This window comes from Polistes dominula, unplaced genomic scaffold (genome assembly GCF_049000335.1).
Source record: "Polistes dominula isolate Pdom_NZ unplaced genomic scaffold, Pdom_raw_medaka contig_74, whole genome shotgun sequence".
Classification (NCBI taxonomy): Eukaryota; Metazoa; Arthropoda; class Insecta; order Hymenoptera; family Vespidae; genus Polistes; species Polistes dominula.
Window position 1 is genome coordinate 947,611 of NW_028300953.1, and position 20,550 is coordinate 968,160.

At 23.3% G+C, this 20,550-nt stretch overlaps 2 protein-coding genes and 1 long non-coding RNA gene across 3 annotated transcripts in view; 2 read left to right on the plus strand and 1 right to left on the minus strand.

Moving 5' to 3' along the window:
• LOC107072024 (frequenin-2) overlaps window positions 1–2,372 on the plus strand; it is a 51,932-nt gene extending 49,560 nt beyond the window's left edge. The window contains exon 8 of the mRNA XM_015331590.2: window positions 76–2,372. Within this exon, the coding sequence (XP_015187076.1) occupies window positions 76–243 (168 nt within the window). The 3' untranslated portion in view covers window positions 244–2,372. The remainder of the gene's footprint in view (window positions 1–75) is intronic.
• Window positions 1–20,550, plus strand: part of LOC107072021 (uncharacterized) — a 92,958-nt gene that overhangs the window by 49,459 nt on the left and 22,949 nt on the right. The window lies entirely within an intron of this gene.
• LOC149032584 (uncharacterized) lies at window positions 2,942–11,757 on the minus strand. Its single transcript, XR_016176567.1, has 2 exons — window positions 11,501–11,757; window positions 2,942–3,433 (listed from the first exon to the last, which is right to left on the minus strand). It is a non-coding gene; the product is annotated as an uncharacterized LOC149032584 (long non-coding RNA).

Consider the following 20,550-nt stretch of genomic DNA (forward strand, 5'->3'; position numbering starts at 1 on the left):
TAAATAAGAAATGCATTAAAGTATAGAAAAAAATGGTGCGTTTTGTATTCCTTTTTCTTTTGTCTTTTTTTTTAGGGACAACAACCACAAGCCGAGGATGAGAACACGCCTCAAAAAAGGGTCGACAAAATCTTCGATCAAATGGACAAGAATCATGACAATAAGCTTACCCTTGAAGAATTTCGAGAGGGTAGCAAAGCGGATCCAAGGATCGTTCAAGCTTTATCATTGGGTGGCGAGTAACCATATACAGCTAAAACTTATTATCAGAAAAGGACAGACGAGAGAAAAGGAACATTTCTTCGAAGATTCTTCCAACTCCTCTTCGTTGGGAGATGGAAAGAAAGAGAGGGTAGATTGGGGGGTGGTTGGTGGGGGTTGGAATGATTACTTCGTCGTTTTGATTTATCTAAATCCCATGGAAAAAGAATGGAACGTGAACAAACGTAGGAGTAATAAATAACGTTATGAAAGAAAACAAAAAAAAAGAAAAAAAATAAAAAAAAGAATGGGACAAAAAGGAAACAAAAACCTGAAGAATAGGGGTGAAAAAAAAAGATATAAATATAGGTGTATGTGTGTCACGTTTGGTTATCAGCATGGTGTAAAAGATAACTAAAATGAAAAATAGAGGAAGAAAAAATGGGAATAAAAAGAAACAATAAACGAATTAAACGAAAACACGTTGGAATGAAAAAGAAAATGGCAAAGAATAATTCGCATGATGAATTCAATGGGGTGGTGGAGGGTAGAATAATAACGAAAATGAAGATAAAGGATAAAGAAGATGATAAAAATGAAGAGAATACAAAAAAAAATGATATAATACAATGACTAAAAGATATTTATCCACAGATTAATCATCCAGTTTTGTGTTATAAATAATTTTTGCTAATCTTTTGACTTTGTTTATTACATTTCTTAATAAAAAATCAGAATACGATTGATATTACGATTTTTAAAAATTACAATGATGTCTCATAAAGTGTAGAAAAGTTAAAAATAAAAAAAAACAAAGAGTCAGAGTGTGTATTAAAAAAGACAAAATAATAAAAATGATTAATAATAAAAAGAAAAACATGCAACTCAGATAATAGAATCGAATTCTAACAAAAATTGAATAAAAATTAAACAAAAATTTGCCCAAAAAATAAAAATGAAGAGAATATTTGTTGCTTGAGGGGTTGGTTTGTTGTATTGAATTATTAATAACAATTTTATTTGTCTTCATTAATTTAAAAATGTCAAATGATGGTTTTATAAACAAAATCTATTCAAATTATAAAGAAAGTTGAACAAAAATTTGTCTACAAAACAAAGTTGAAGAGAATATTTGTTGCTTGAGGGGTTGGTTTGTTGTATTGAATTGTTAATAACAATTTTATTTGTCTAAATTAATTTAAAAATGTCAAATGATATTTCATAAACAGAACTTATTCAAATTATAAAGAAAGTTGAACAAAAATTTGTTTTCAAAACAAAAAGATGAGAAGAAAATTCGTTGCGTTAGGGGTTGGTTTGTTGTATTGAATTGTTAATAACAATTTTATTTATTTAAATTAATTTCAATATGTCAAATGATGGTCTTATAAACAAAATCTATTTATTATAAAAGAAAGTGTTTTTTTCTCTTTTGTCCTTTTTTCTTCGTACGATTGAACGAAGAAACGTTGGATACGATAGTTCGAATTATCACCATCGACGAATGGAATGAGAAAAAGGGTGTGAAAAAAGGGTGAAGATGAGAAAGTAGGAGTTAGGGGTAGTTAAACCGCTTTTCTTCCTTCGTTTAATCGTGCGAACATGCCGAGCGAAGCAGCTTATCAAATGAAAATGCGTTAAAGTACGAAATGAGAAGAAGAAGAAGAAGAAGATGAAGAAAACGAAGAAAAAATAAAAAAAGGGATGAAAGAGAAAAAAAAATAAGAAATGAAATAGAAGAAGAAGACGAAGAAGAAGAAGGAAAAAAAAAATTAAAAAATACAAAGGGATGAAAGAGAAAAAAAAGTAAGAAATGAAATAGAAGAAGACGAAGAAGATGAACCAAGGGGAAAAAAAATAAAATTACAAATAAAAATGAATGGAAAGAAAAAGAAATAACAAATAAAAAAAAGAAGAAGAAGATGAAGAAGAACAAGGAATGAAAAAAAAAATAAAAAATAAAACAACCCCCAATGCAAGCAAAAAAAAACAAAATTTAGAAAAGAAGAAGAATTCAGAGGAAGGAACAAAAAAATTAATAAAAAAAATAAAAATGAATGAAAACAAAAAAACAACCAAAAAAAAACCAAAAATTATAGAAAAAAAGAAGGGTGAAGAAAAAGGGAGGGGATGAAGTGGAAGAAGGCTTGGCAGAGGGTTGAAAGAAAATATCGCGAATGTAAGGGAGGATTAGTTTCTGCGAATGTGGGTGGTTGGTAAGTCAGAAGACTGGAACGGTGGAAAATAGGAGGAGGAGGAGGAGGTTGTGGATGATAAAAAGGGGGTGGAGGAGTTAAGGGGGTGGTAAAGAAGGGAGGCAAACCCACCGTGCCTTCTCATCGATCCCTCGTCTTTATCGGTTATAACGTTTTCAACATTTCTTGGAATATGTGACCAGTCCTACCTAATGTAACGTGCGTTTTCTTTTTTTACTGGAAAGAAAATAAAAAAAAGAAGAAAAAAAAAACCGAGAGAGACAGAAGTAGAAATAAAAAGAGAGAAAGAGAAAAAAGAAAAGGGGGGAGGAAAAATAGGCGAATTGAAAGAGAAGTGGGAGAGTGAAGAAGGGGTAGTTTGAAAAGGTGATAAGAAAAGAAAAAAACAATTTTAAAAGATTTACTGATAAGGGGGGGGGTGGTAGGTAAAGGAAGAGGGGTGGTGTTTAAAGGAAATTTTCTTCTTTATTTTCCCCCATTTTTTTTTTTTTTTTTATTTTTATCTTTGCTTCTTTCTTTTTTCCTTTCTATTTTTTCTTTCTTTTTCTTTTTTTTTTTTGATTTTAAAATTCGTACGTTTTCTTGGGTAATAAAAGGGGAAGAAAAATGGTTAAAGATATGGAAAGAGAGGGTAGAAGGGGTGTAAAAGGTAAGGAAGAAAACGTTCATAGAGAAAGTTGTTGAATTTTTGAAGAACGTGAATTGCCATCCTGACGCAAACCCTGACACAACGTTTTTTTCTTTCTTTCTCTCGTTTCTTTTGGTTTTCATATTTTTTTCCTCTTCTTCCTCTTCCTCCTTCCTCTTCTTCTTTTCCTTTCTTTTTCATTTTTTTTTTTTTTTTTTTTTTTATGTACGTATTTATATCCACTAAGGGTGAATAGGATGTGTTTGCTTATGGTTATTTTGCAGTATATTTTTGTTTTTCTTAAATGTCACGAAAAGAATCGTCGTCGTCAGTGATGGTGGTGGTTGGTGGTTGGAGATGATTCGTTGGTTGATGGTGGTGGTGAGTTCTGAAACAAAATGTCATTCTTATCTTCCAGTGGCATGTGGCATCCCATTTTTGTTTACACAAACGTGTAATGTTTATTTAATAATTAATTTCTTTTTCTTTTTCTTGTCAACTCAGTGCACCATCTTGTTTTTTTAATATTTTAAAAATTTGAGACAGGATTTAACTTCTGAAATAATTTTAATAATATATATTTTAAATATTATACTTATTATTATTATTATTATTATTATTATTATTATTGTTTTTTAATGTGTAAAAAATAAAAACATTGTCTTATGTCTGAAATATTTGTGTTTGCATATGTAATTGTAATCTAAAAATTAAATACAGTTTCTACAAATTCTTAAATATACTTTCTGAAATAATTCTAATAATATATTTTTTAATATTATATTTATTATTATTATTATTATTTTATTAATAATAATAATCCCTTTTTTTATATGTTAAAAGAACAATTAATATTTTATTTCTGAAATATTTATGTGTGTTTGCATATTTAAATATAAATATTTTAAATAAATTCTTTCTTCAATGAAATAATATTTAAAATAATAATATTAATATTAATAATACTAATAATATAATAATAATAATAATAATTTATATCTGAAAAGGAAAATTAATATTTTAATTCTATAATATTTGTGTTTGCATATTTAAATATAAATATTTTAAATAAATTCTTTCTTAAATCAAATACTATTTAAAATAATAATATTAATATTAATAATACTAATAATAAAATAATAATAATAATAATAATAATAATAATAATAATAATAATAATAATAATAATAATAATAATAATAATAATAATAACATCGAATGCCATGAACAACATTGATCATATTTTTTTATTAACATTTGTTTTTCAAACCTAAAATGTAAAATTAGAATTTTTAGAATTTTCAACTCGTACAAAAGTGCACTGAGTTCTTGACACTTATCATCATCATCATCATTATCACTCTATCATTATCAATATTATTATTATTATTATTATTATTATTATTAACTATCTATAAAAATACTCTCATAAATACTATTTGCTGTTGCACGTCATGTTTTATCTTTCTACAAAACTTTTAATCTAATTCATTCATAAAACAATTAATTCTTAAACTTGATATTTCTTTAAAACAAAAAAAAATAAATAAATAAAATATTAAATAAATTAAAAAAAAAAAAACAGTCTATATTTTCAAACGAGTTAATATAAATGAATAGTTTTTAAGTCTATTTATCTATTAATCTTGATCTATTCTATCTAATCTATCTGTAGATGTATTTGTAAACGTTAAAAAAAAAAAAGTAATGAGAAAATGTCTCGTATTATAAGATAAAATTTGAAATCGATTTAAAACGTGAGATATTCAAGAGTACAGGGTTATAATTTTATCCACCCTATCCGTAATTGGATATCTCTGAATGTCGAGTTTATCGACGAACTTGTACGAACACATATTCACTAATACCAATGCAATTTCCTATATCACCAAATGCAATACGGTCCAGCTCTTATCGTTATTTATCTATTGTTAAATATATATACTATATATATATATATATGGGTGGGTATATACCAGCATGGTTCGTATTAGTGAGTAAAAAGGGTGAAAAAGTAAAGTACTATCGTTCGATTATCGGAAAAACCTAACACTACCCCTGAGTGACATAATTTTAAAGTACTACTCTACTATAACCCCGAAAATGTTCGTGTTTAGTATTTAAAAGCTATGTCAAATGATTTATCATTTTTAAAATATATATATATATATATATATATATATAGAAAAAATGATTATATTATTTTGTTTAAAAGAGCTCGAAAATTTATATTTATTTTGATTAATATAAAAAATTATTGTACTACTTTTTAAAAATGTTTGTTAAATTTATAATAATTTTTATTAGTATAAAAAAATTATTATATTATTTTTTTTTAAATATTTGGAAAATTTATATAAAATCATTTTATATATATAATTACAAATATATTATTAGTATAAAAAATTATTATATTACTTTTTTAAATATTTGGAAAATTAATAATATAATTTTTATTAGTATGAAAGATTATTATATTACTTGTTTAAATATTTGGAAAATTAATAATATTATTTTTATTACTATAATAAAAAGTATTATATTATTTTTTAAATATGTGAAAAATTTATAATATTATTTTTATTAGTATACAAGATTATTATATTATTTTTTTAAGTATCTACAACATTTATAATTATTTTTTTTTAAATATAATTTTTATTAATATAAGAAATTATTATATTATATATATATATAATAATTATTATAATAATTTTATAATTATATTATTAATATAATATAAGTAAAATTATTATAAAAATTAAATTATACATATATATTTTTTAAGCATCTTAAAATTTGTAATAATTTTATTTACAATTTTATTTTATTTTATTTACAATTTTATTTACAATTTTATTTACAACTATTCTTCTTATTATCTCATTATTATTATCTTATTTTTTTATTTTTGTTTTATTTTTTTTAAGTTTATCTTTTGTTTTTAGTTTTAGATAGTTTTCTCTCGTTTTCATTCATTTGATTTAAACCCTTTGATATTCTCAAAAAGGTAGTAGAATCGATTTTTCCAGTTGTTATCTCTAAAAAAGGTAAAAGTTTATCTTTTAATGAAAACATCGTAGGAAAACGAATTTCGTAAATGAAAGTTGCTTCGTTTCTAAGGTATTAAACAATTTCAAGCTCTTTCGTATTTTGTTTATCTCAAATCAAGCTTATCTCACAAAGATAAAAAAATGAAGATAGATAACTTTACCATTCGGTTTATCTTCATTTCAAATTATAATTAAAATATTTTATTTATTTTATTATTAATATTTTTTCAAATAGTACAATTGTTGATATTTATGATATTTATTTTTTATATTTATTCATATAAAATATCATTTATATATATTTAGATTAACTATTATATATTATACAAAATATATATTTAGTATATATACTAAAATATCTTTTATATTATAAATTTTTTTTTATTTATGAAAAATATATTTTTTAAATTCTATTTTATATTATTAATTTTATTATTTAATAAAAATTCAATTTTATATTATATATTTTATTATTTAATAAAAATTCAATTTTATATTATATTATATATTTATTTAATTATATATTATATATTACATAAATTTATTTCATATTATATATTTTATTAATTAATAAAAATTCTATATTTTATATTATATAAATTTATGTATTTATTTATTTAGTTATATATTTTATATTATATATTTATATATATTTTACTATATATATTTGTATAATATACTATATCTATTAAATAATATTAATATAATATATTTAAATTCTATTTTTAATTTATTTTATATCACATAATTATTTTTTAATATATTTTATATATTTTTTTTTAATTATATTTTATTATATATTTACTATATTTTAATTATTTTATATTATATATATATATATATATATATATATATTTATCATATATTATTTAATTTATTATATATAAATACACAGTTAATACTAAAATCTTTTGAATAAATGTGATATTTATATTAATTTATTTTATTTTTAATATATTATTAAATTTAATAAATAAATTTAATATATTATTAAATTATAATTAATTATCTTTTAATATATACGTATATTTAATATTTTTTTTTCTTTTTTTTTATTTAAAATAATGATTCCCTTCCGGGACACATGGGTATATTTAATATTATAAATATGAATTTTTGATTAAAAATTAGATAATATTTTTTTACATATCTTTTTTTTTTTTTCTTTTGAAAGAGACGTAGTTATACCTAAGATAAACGACTTTTTGTGTTTCTTCTTCATGGATTATTTATTTTTTATCTCTAGCATGAGTCACCCTTTTCTGAACTCACAAAACTTTTTCTTTATGTCCTCTTTCATTTCATTTCTCTTTTATTCACCACCATCACTATCTCTTGACTTTTCCTTAACTTTTTGCATTATATGTAAATCTCTCTCTCTCTCTCTCTCTCTCTCTGTGTCTTTCTTCTTTCTCTCTCTCTCTCTCTCTCTCTCTTTTTTGTTTTACAAAACAACAAAACAACAAAACAAAGAAAATCATTTCTAACTCGATCGTGAATATAAAATCAAAATAAAAACCAACAATTATTCTGTTCAACTGCGAATATAATTTTCATCTCAAAACATTTTCTGTACTTTCAACTCCACCCTCCTCCCTGCCCCTCCCCGCTCCCCCCCCCCCCAACCTAACCTAACCTAACCTTAAATTCTTCTTTGTCTTGTACCATCATTAAAAAAAAAAAAAAAAAATCACAAAGATCCTAGCTGTGATCCACCCTCTTCTTCTCATCCTTCTCTCCCTGGTCCTTTGACGATGAAAAACACACACACACACAAAATAAAATAAAAATAAAAAGAAAATGTATTCTATTGTAGTAAACTAATCACACGCATACACAAACACACACACACACACACACTGAAAAAAAAAATCTTCTACTTTTAAGCTCTGCGATATCTTTGAGAAGGTGAACAAACAAAAAAATTAAAAAAAAAATATATAAAAAAAAGTAACAAAAAAAAAAGAATAAGAAAAAAACTTATTAACTAAAACTTTAAATAATAAAATACAGTTATATTTACTGCTACTTGTACCGCGCTATTATTAACATTTACTATTAGTATGTATACTATTACTATTACTGCTACTACTATTACTATTACTACTACTATTACTATTACTGTTACTATTACTATTACTATTACTACTACTACTACTACTACTACTACTATTTGCTATAATACCGTTACTATATTTACAGCAGCCTGCGATATTTTTCCGTCTAACTAAAAGCATGTAATTTAACATAAATTAACACGTCACACTAATACATATATACATACATATTATACATGAATATAAAATCAATACTTACACACAAACACACACACACACAAATACACACTTATACATTAACATATATCAAGAAACATTTGTAATGAAAAAATATCGTATGAATGGTAAAAATGCAAAATACCTTCATACAATCATACATTATTTTACACATATATACACAAATAATATACTTACACTTATTACGCACAGATAGAAAAAATAAAATAAAAAAAAAAAAAAATTAAAAAAAAAAATGAAGAGAGAGATAAAAAAAAATCACACGCGCGTTGGATTCGCGTGTTCAGTACACTGAACAACATTTAAATAATAATAATATTAATATTAATAATAATAATAATAATAATAACGATACTAACAACAACAATACACGTCAAAATCTTTATTTTACGAACTTTCTGTGATAATTATTAACAATCACTAAATACGAAGATGCAGTCACATGGATTTAAGGTCAAATTGTTAATTGAGAAGAAAAAACCACGTTGAGGATGAACGTTTTATGAACGAATGAATAATACACAATAATTAACAAAAAAAATAAAAAAATTAAAAAGAAATAAAAAAAAAAATGGTGACGATGAAAAAAGTGTGAAGATGAAACAAACAAAAAAAATGGTGACGATGAAAAAAAAAAGGTTGAAGATGAACGAACGAACGAACGAACGAACATTTGAGGTTATTATGCGGTGATGAACGAATTAAAAAAAAAAAACAAAAGGAAAAATAATTAATAAATAATAAATAATTGATTAATAATTGATTAATAAATAAAAATAATAAAAGTTGTTTTGATTCGTTTGTCACCTGATAGGAAGATTACATTTAATTGGAAATTGAGAGAGAGAGAGAGAGAGAGAGAGAGAGAAATAAAAATAAACGATTAAGAAAAAGAAAAAAAAAATACATAACCTGCGATAAAAAACAAAAAAAAAAAATGAAGAAAAAAGAATGGCAAGATTACGTTTTTAGAGGGATATTGTTGTTTCGTAGTTTGTTGACGATGATCGATCGATATTTTGCAAATTTGGTCTTTTTTTTTTTTTTTTTTTTGAAAACGATTTGAAATATGATAAAATCGCTTTTGAGAAAATCTTTTGCAAAATATAATATCGAGCGATCTCAAAAACCGTTGCTCGGTTACACACGAAAATCTAAGCGCATTGTTATTTTGTATGGTCCCATGCGTTTTTTCTAAATGATGATGATGATGACGATGATGATGATGATGATGATGATGATAAATATAAAATGACGACATTCGTAACACACAACAAATGCGATATGCGTTGTGTGTATACGTGTGATGAATATTAATAAAAATAATTTCAAGCACATTTCAAACTGACTATTACATTTTTCTTACAACCCCCCTCCCTCCCCAGTCCCCAAAAAGACCCAACCACTACGTTTTTATATTATCTCGTAATTATTATTATTATTATTAATCTAATTTATTAATTTTATATAATCATCTGTGATTAGAATGTTTGGGTTTTTCTTTTGGGTGTGTTCAAGAAAGTTAATAATTATTCTTATATTTATTTTTTTAGTAATAACAAATTATTTGGATTTATTAATAAAAGTATTTAAATATATGTATTTTTTTAATTTTATTAATGATACTAAAATAATAAGTTTAATTTTAATTATATAATAATAAATTATATTGTAGATATATAATATATAAAAATAATTAATTATAGTATATTATATATTTTTATTATATTTTCTATATTGTCATGTAAAAATAATTGATTATATTATTTTATATAATATGAAGAATTTTATATTACATTTTTATATTATATCTTATATATTATAAAATACACAAATATAAATTATAATATTTTAATACAAATTTTGCAATATTAATTTAAATTTCTTATATTATACAAATATTATAAAGAACCACCACTGTATACGATATTAAAACTAATAATTACATCTTCTCAATTGTTTTTTTTTTTTAATCTTGAAAACTACAGAGACTTCAACGTTTCATAACCTTAAAAAAAGAGAGAAAAAAAATGAAGTAAAAAATAAAACAGAGAGATAAACTCAGCTATTATATCTTTACTATCATTTTACTTTTAACATTTTCAGAAGAAATTTGATGTTAAATTTAACAAGAGATAAAAAAGAGATTACTTTAAAGAAAATTGTTACGTATACACTATTAAAAAAAAAAAAAGAAGAAAAAACTTAACCTCACATCTCTTGGGAAATTTAATATACAATGTACTGTACATTGCATCCCTTCTTTTATACCCCTACCACCCTCATTGTAAATAATTTCAACAATTATTTGTAACATTTAACTGTAATTCTTTTAAAAAAAAAAAAAAAAAAACCTATTAAATAGACAATAATAAATATAATATTAAAATGGTATGTATTTTAAATGAGGTTAAACATGGCCGATCAATTACCATAGAAGAAGTTTTTCCTTTTTACGATGTGGACGAACTCGAATAATTGCAACGTTCCAACACACATATGAACATTCAAATTATTCCATACATACTTACAACACGTGTGCCTTGGTGAAAGCGTATTTTTTTTTCTTTTTTTTTTTTTTTTATCTTAAAAGCAAATATTGCACATACACACACACACACACACTTCTCTCTTTTTATGAATCCCCTTTATCCCCACCGTTCAAATAAAATTTTGACAAGTAATTAAATTTGAGATTAATAAAAAAAAAAAAAAAAAAATACTAAGAAACTGTTTGCACAATATTTGTCTCTTATAAAAAAAAAAAAAGAAAAAAAAATATGAATAATTAATATTTGTATAATTATTTAACATTTTATAATTGATATAGTTAATTAATATTATTATATAAATATTCTGTAAAAGAAAAAAAAATTTTTTTTCGATAGAAAGAGAACAAGTGACAAATCATGATAAATGATTTGTAATCGTATCAGTGTTAAAAAAAAAATGTTTCGTAAGTTTATGGGTTACGTTATAAAAAGGTATTAAATTTGAAGAAAGTAAGTGAGAAGACTTTCTATCAGTTGGAAGAACAACTTTACTCCTTTTCTAAACGACCCACGTTGTAGATGTTCAACATGGAATGGTTGTTTGCGCAATATTTACCATTCTCAACATCCTCCAATGAGATCGAGACGATCACTGAAGGAGCACGAACGAGAGTAATTTGACTCTTGAGAAGTGTCTGCTATCGTTCGGATAGGAATCTACTGTTCAAGAGAGAGAGAGAGAGAGAGAGAACCAGGAATGGTTTAAAAACACACAAGCAGCATATAAATAAGAGTACATATATATATATACATGTATATATAAGAAAGTAAATGTTTACATTTATGGTATTTTAATTATTATATATAGTTCAGTTTAATATAACATTTCAATATAAATTCAATATAATATTACATTTGATTTGAGTTCAATAAAATATTACAATTCAATATGAGTTCAATTAAATATAATATTTCAATTTAAGTTTAGAATATAAGTATCAATTATATTGTTCAATATAATAAGTTTAAAAAATAATTATTAATTATATTGTTCAATACAATACAACATTTCAATATAATAAATTCAAGATAAGTATTAATATAATAAGTTCAAAATATAAGTATCAATTATATTGTTCAATATAATATAACATTTTAAATATAGTAAGTTCAAAGTAAGTTTTAATTATATTGTTCAATTTAATATAACATTTTAAATATAAGTTCAATATAATAACACTTCAATATAACTTCAATAACACTTTAATACAAATTCAAAATAAGTATCAATTATATTGTTCAATATAATACAACATTTCAATATAATAAGTTCAAGATAAGTATTAATATAATAAGTTCAAAATATAAGTATCAATTATATTGTTCAATATAATATAACATTTTAAATATAGTAAGTTCAAAGTAAGTTTTAATTATATTGTTCAATGTAATATAACATTTTAAATATAAGTTCAATATAATAACACTTCAATACAACTTCAATAACACTTTAATACAAATTCAAAATAAGTATCAATTATATTGTTCAATATAATACAACATTTCAATATAATAAGTTCAAGATAAGTATTAATATAATAAGTTCAAAATATAAGTATCAATTATATTTTTTAATATAATATAACATTTCAATATAAGTTATTATGATATATATATATGTAATAAATATTAACATATTGTAGTATTAATTGTTAGTATTAATTATATAAATTAATATATAATATAAAATATATACTAACATTTTAGTATTTATATTAGTATATAATTTATTAATATATTTTTAGATATACAACCAATAGATTTTTAGATTATCTAAAATGTTAGTATTTATATATATATAGATATAAATATGTATTATCAATAGGAATCTGTTAAAGCATTAAATAAATAAATTAATAAATTATTTGATATACAATCAATCAATTATTTCAAATGTTACTATTTTTGTATTGAGTCACTGTGTATGTATCTCTATCATTTTCATAGTTCTTTCTTTATCTATTGATTAATTACATATTTTCCATTCTCCTCTTGCATTCTAAGCAAACGAATAGACCTTTGCATAATGCAGCTGCTGCTGCTGCTGCTGCTGTTGCTGCTACTCAAGCAACAGCCGGCAAACAGAAACAAACGATTACGTGTTTCCCTTGTGTAGTTTTAAAGTGGGAACACCAAAAAAAATCGCCTTTGGCGTTTGTAGCTTTCTTTATCTCGAAAATCCTTCTTCAGTCTTTTCGTTTAATTCCAATGTACCTTTCTCTCTTGGTAATTAGTCGTATTAGTCTTTTTTTGAAGTGAAAACTTCTTTAGAATGGGAGTGATCTGAAAAGTAAATAAACGGAAACGGACCTATGTAACGAAGCTATGAAACGACTGCCATACTAAATAATGAGAGAAAAAGAGACAAACATAGGATTTAGACTGTGAGTGAATGAGACGGAATATAGCTATACAGTTTTTCCTATTCTCGGTCACCTGTTTATGCTATGCTTCGTAGTTATCGCTCCTGGTTGTATATGTGAGTGTTTGTGTGCGACTGCATACTACGAAGCGTGGACACATATTATTTCGATACTCGAAATATTTCTAAGTAGGAGTGATAGAAGGGAAGAAGAATAAACAGAGTTAAGCACGTAGGTATGCACGTACAAAAGTATAAGGTCCAAACGAACCGACGGTCGACATAAACAAAGAAGGTGCGTGGTATGTTTTTTTTTTTTACCAAACGTGTCATTTCTTTTCTATTTAAAAATGTTTCTATTTTATTGAAAAATTAATATTACATTATGAGTTAAAAACGTTTTTGAAAAAAACCCAAAGGGTAATTCCGAAAAGTCCGTAGGGTACATTAAATAAGATAAGTACGTATAGTATTTCCGAAAAGTAGTGAGGTTTTTTCCGATAAGTAGTGAGGTTTTTTCCGAAAAGTAGTGAGGTTTTTTCCAAAAAGTAGTGAGGTTTTTTCCGAAAAGTAGTGAGGTTTGTTCCGAAAAAAAAAATACTATTTATAGTAATAATAAATTTATAGTACACATAAATTGTCTTTCTAAAGATTAAAAATGTAACATTTTTGAAACACATATATATATATTATAATATTTAGAACCAATTAGAAAATCTGATTTTTTCAAAATAATTATAAATAAATAATTACGAAATCAATTCAATTCTCAGATAAATAATATACATCGATTATGCTCATTTTCTTCTGTTATTCGATGATCTTTTATTTTTTGATATTTCATTTCACAACCAGTTGGCCCATCCCACAGATATTTTTTTTTTACTAATAAGCGTAGGAGAATTCGTCGCAGTATTCGATTCATAGTAGTAGGATCATTTATTGTAAAAAATAAAATTTAAAAAAACGTCTTGGGGAAAGTGACAGCGGCCTTTTGTGTCGTGAGAGTAAGGTCGTAAAGCATCTACACACAAACACACAAGTATCTATTGTATAAATGTATACATATATTTATGTGTTATTTGTATTATTTGTTACGAGAAACCAATGAGCGACACGTCATGTATATATATATACTTGTAAACATAGAAATATACATACGTGTGTGTTTACTGGGTGTCCTAGAAGTCATGAAAATAAACTAGGATAAGAAAAACATAGATATGACAAGTGTTGAGAAAAATTTAGAAAGATCAATTTTTTCATTTTCATTTTTATTTATAATATTTACTCTTTTGATTTATAATACATTTAACAAGAATATTTATTGGTATCCATTTTGTTACTACCAATTATTATTATGCATAATTTATTAATTAATTATGATATTAATTTAATTCCTATCCATAATGCGTGAGTGATAATTTAATTATTATTTACTAATTAAATATGCATCATTTAATTATTATTCAGTAAATTATGCTAATTATCAATTTGAATGATTAATAAATTATTTATTAAGATACAATCTTTTTCTTAAATAATCAATTAAAGTTCATATCTATACATTGAATAAAAATAAAAAAATAAAAATATGAAGACATGAAAACGACTTTATTCATCTATGAAAGTGAAATAATTTTTAGATTAAGTGCATTTTATTTTTCTATGTTACAAGGATTAATGAATGTTTCATAATGAAAAGATTTCAAATGATACGTAAAATCTGTAAATAAAAAAAAAAAAAATAATATCAAAGAGAGATGATAGATAAATGGAATTCAAATGTTTTGAAGGTATAAAAAATTTCGTAAATGGATCAAATGGAAATGATCTTTTACCTTGAACTGACCGCGACCTACCTTCTTTTACTTCTTTTATGCAACATTGCATTTTTTTTTTCTTCTTCTATACCAAATGCCTCGGTGCAAATATTCATGCGCAAAAAGGTTAATTATACATATATATATTATTAATGCAGGTATCTTATATTTTCTGTATATATAATCATCTTTTATACAATTTTGTATTTAAAATTATGGATGAGGTGTGTAATAAAATGTTGGGTTGAAAGAACAGTTTGAAAAAAGTACCCAGTTGTAAAAAAAAAAAAAATAAAAAAAATTAAAAAAAAATTGTCTCCAACTTTTTAATTTTTTTTTATTCCTTCTTTTATTTTTTATTTTTATTTTTTATTTTTTTTGGTTAGGAGTGGACACATTTTTTGAGATAATTTTGTCGAGTAGCACATGTCGTTTTTTTTTTTTTGAATTTTTTGAATTTTTTTTTTTTTAGCGATTATTCACTTGTGCGTTTAAGTATGCGTGTGTTTCTTTGTGTGTGAGTGTGGATAAAGTTTTATGTTTCTTTCATCATAGCGTAATTATGAACGATTTTAACGAGTACTACGTTATTTACTAAAGTTGAATATACTTGACACAGGTAGCACAGAGAATTATAGTAAAGTACAGGTAATTTATATAGAAAGGCCAGTGAGCTAGAATTTAACCCTTTTATATCCTTTCAATTCTTATTACTTCTTTTTTTTTTTTTTTTTTTAATATATCATATTTCTCTTTTTTTTTTTGTATAAATTCGTTGAAATATTTTAACAATATATTTTTATTAGATTGTCAAGTATGAAATGGGGCATATCGAATTCAATTATGTGCATTTTTTGCCCCATTTCATACTTGACAACATAATATAGTTTGTTTTTTTATTATTTTTTTATTTTAATAAAATCTGATATATAATTCGTAAGATTGTTAATAATATAATTTGGAAACAATTTAATTGAAATTATGGTAAGAATTAAATATAAAAATTTAATTTTCTGTTAAAATTAATTTAGTTATTAATTTAATTATTAATCTATTAAAATTACTAATTCAATAAAAATAATATATATATAAATTTTATTTAAAGATAAGTAAAAATATGTAGTACGTAAAATTGACAAAACAAAACAAAAACAAAAAATAGTTTTTATATTTTTAAAAATTTATCCAATAAATTTATGTAAAAAAAAAAATAGAATGTAATAAAAAAAAAATATAAAATAAGATTATTACTTGTATATTATGTTTATCATTTTATTTTATTTTATGTTATTTTTTTTTATTAATTTGTAAATTAAATAATAAATAATTTCTCAAAATTCGTGAAAAATATATTGTACCAATTTTTTTTTTTTGGAAAATATTAAAAGAATGTTTAGATAAAAAAGAAAAAAAAAATGGAAGCACATCGAATAACGCATTGAATCGTGGATTACATAGTGAAACTTTCACTTCTATCGTCTTCATGCTCGCACACATTCGTTTAAAGGTCGTTTATTTCGCCAAGTCTATCCTAATTCTTTCTCACGCATACACTTTTAACTTACCCTATCGATCACATCAAAAGAAATCCTTTTTTATTCTTTTTATTCTTTTTATTTTTAGTCATTCGTTCATTCAGTCATGCAAACGTATCCTTGTACGGAAACGTGTATGACAAAAATAATTATAATAATAATAATAATAATAATAATAATAATAAAAATGTCGAAATGTGTCAGTTGACATAAGAAAAATGATCCAATTGTTTTCTTAACAAAAAAAAAAAAATTTTATAGAAATTTTATGAAGAAAATTATGCAAATTGTATCTGAATCGAAACTGTGTCAAAAAAAAATTCAAACTTATTTTCAATTTATTACAATTAATATTATAAGATATTTTATTAAGATATTTATTATCATAGTAATCATTTATGGACACTGTATATTTAATCTTTTTCAAAGAAAATATTTTAAATAATAATTTATAATTTTACATTGTTCAATGAACTGATATGTTAAAAATCTTTCTTTTATAAAATAATTATTGTGGTAATATTTAACAAACAAACAAACAAAATTATTATTAATAAAATATAATAATGTAAAATATTATACAATCATTAAATGGACACTGTATATTTAATATTTGCTAAATAAAACATTTTGTAATTATATTATAATAATTTAAACGTAAACCCTTTGTTTTATAAAATGATAATATTAATATTAAATTGTTCAAGACTTTGTATATACCTATATATACAGGAAATGAAGAAGAAGGGGGGAAGATAACAAAAATTATTAAAAAACGCACTTATATGTTGTATAAAAAGTCAACACAATTCTAAACAATTTTATCATCTTAATATATATAAATTAAGTGTCACATTGTTTGTCCGCAATGGATTCCTAAACTAATGAACCGATTTTAATCAAATTTTACACACAGTGTACAGTTTCATCCAACTTGAAAGATAGGATAGTTTATATCTCAATTTATAATTGCAATTGACTTAAAGACGTGTGTGTATCGGACTGATTGTGAGCCACAGCAACGCGTTGCGGAGCATATTAAACAAAAAAATAATGATGATTATTGTTAGACTCATTTAGGGACACTGTGTATGCATTATATATCTATTTAATCATTTGTACACACATATAGAAATATTAATTTGTATAAGTGAATAATTCAACGTGAATTATTCGTACCTGTTCGAAGAAGATAACAATCTCAAGAGGATTAGACTACGAAGTTTGTGCGACTAGTGTTTGCAGTACTTGTGAGATCTGCCAAACGAGATAAGTCGATTTAACTATAGTTAATGCATAACGATGAACGATCGATATATAGTAAAACTTGCCTTTAATGAGAAAATAACAAGAAATTACTCTCTTACCATTGAATAATAATATTTTATCTTATTACTCTCAAATATCATAGTTTTTCATTTAAAAAAAGATCTGTAAAGGTTCGATCAGTGAATTATTATTGAATTTGGGTTAACCATTTATGGACAGACCATATATAGAGATAATTCGAGTAATCGAGAAAGTAATTTTCATGTGTGTTGCGTCCTTACTTAATTGTTAAATTTGTCTAAACTCACGTGTGACTTATTGATCCCAAATAAGGTCAAGAAAAGCTTACTATTAGACTTTACGATACTATCGAACCTTTTAAAGAAACACCATGTAACAACATAATCATTACAAATGACATAACAAGACACTCATTGTATAATATACCATCTTATTAAGATTATGATATTTTTCATCATATCATTACATCAAATTAATATCAATAATAATCAAAATTATAATTGTTATATTATTGATAAATTATTATTGACATACATCAAATTAAAACACAATAATTACATCAAACATATATTCACGTTTATTATAATAATATTTGTGATTATAGGAAAAACAATAATGTGAATAGTATATAATTAATTTTAAGTTTATAAAATTAAGAAAAATTATTGAAATATTAATTTATGTCATTATATTTATTATCTAATGAATTATTAATGATCTGTGGCACGGTGTTAGAGTCTCCGATTCGTATCCGTGGTATCGTGGGTTCGAATCCTGTCAGTCGCAAAAAAATAAAAATATTTTTTATATTTTAATATAAATAAAATATTATTAATATAATATTATATTTATAATTATAATTAATATAATATTAATACAATTATTAAATATAATTTATTTATAATTATAAAAAAACTATAATCTCAACAATATTATAATTCTTAAGCTTAATAAAAATTACGAAAAATTATTAAAATATAAATTTATGTTTTTATATTTATTATATAATGTATTATTATTATTAATGTAATTATAATTATAAAAAAAACTATAATCCCGAATAAAATAACATAATTATTTCTAAGCTTATAAAAATTAAGAAAAATTATTAAAATATAAATTAATGTTAAAATTTATGTGACTTTTAAAGTTACAAAGTGTTATATATAAAAGGTTAATAAATATAATAATTAATAATATTAAATTATAATACAATTACAAACAAAACTATTTTAGGTACCAAAACGACAACTAAATTATGTAATATATTTAGGGTAATATTATTATAAAAATAATTGTATTATAATAATCAACACTTAAAATTACGAGACATTGTATAAAAGGTTGCATCAGGGTTAATAAAAGAAATAATAATTCTTATATTAATCTATTAATAAATAAATTTCTAATATTATTTCATAGAAAACCATAATCGTGATAGTTATTTTGAGTCTGACCTAGAAATATAAAGAATATAATCACAAGATTAGTTTATTACAGTTGTACCTTCTCTACCACAAAAATACAAAAATGAAAATCATGTAATATAAGTGTTACAGTATAGTTACTACTACCTATAGAATTATTCTACAATAATTACAACTTAAAACAAAAATACAGAGACATGTAATATAAGTGTTACAGTATATAAAAATATTCTACAATAATTACAATTTAAACAATACACTCATGCAATATTAACGTTACAAGACACGTTACAGAAAAATAATAAATAAATATATCTAATAATTCCCCTAATAAAAAAACAAAATCTATTAATAAAATTAAATCTGTAATATAACACAATTGCATAAAAAATAAAAAAACCATAATCGTGATAGTTATTTTAAATCCGACCTGAATAAAAAAATTGTAAAGTATATGATCACGAGAATTATTTTAGTAATAGTTATTGTTATTGTTGTTGTTGTTGTTAATATACCTAAGAGTCCTAACGCAATTTCATCAGAAGAAGATCTCTATATATATATTTTTTGTTTCTTTCTTTCTTTCTGTTATTTTTTAGTTTTATTTTTTCACTCTCGCTGATGATAAAATTATGTACCGGCGGGTACTGTCGGTGATGGCACGTTCTTTCTACAACCTAGCTAAGGTAAGGGGGCACAATACCTATATAAAGCTTCAATGAAGATGCTCCCAGGTATTCGCTCTCACCTTTCTCATAAGCTAACGTGCGGTTCAACGTGAATCTTTCGTTGGTTCGTTGGAATCGCGAGGGAAGATCAACACGAGACTATTTTATCTCACTGGACACACACACACACAAAAGAGATTATTTTTCTTCTTATTCTTCTTATTCTTCTTCTTCTTCATCATCATCATCATCTTCTTTCTTTCTCTTCTATTGGATTTCACTGACAGGTGAGCACAAGTTTCCAATTGGTGAAAATATTTCATTTACTATTACACGTTAGGTTTATTTTCTGTGTGTCTCTTAGGATGTTTTTGAATTTCTAAATTCAGTTTGAAAAAAAGATTATCATAAATATTCAATGATTTCATCTATGAATTCATGAATTAATCTATTTTAAATATTTTATTACCTATTGATATTTAAATAATAAATAAAATATTA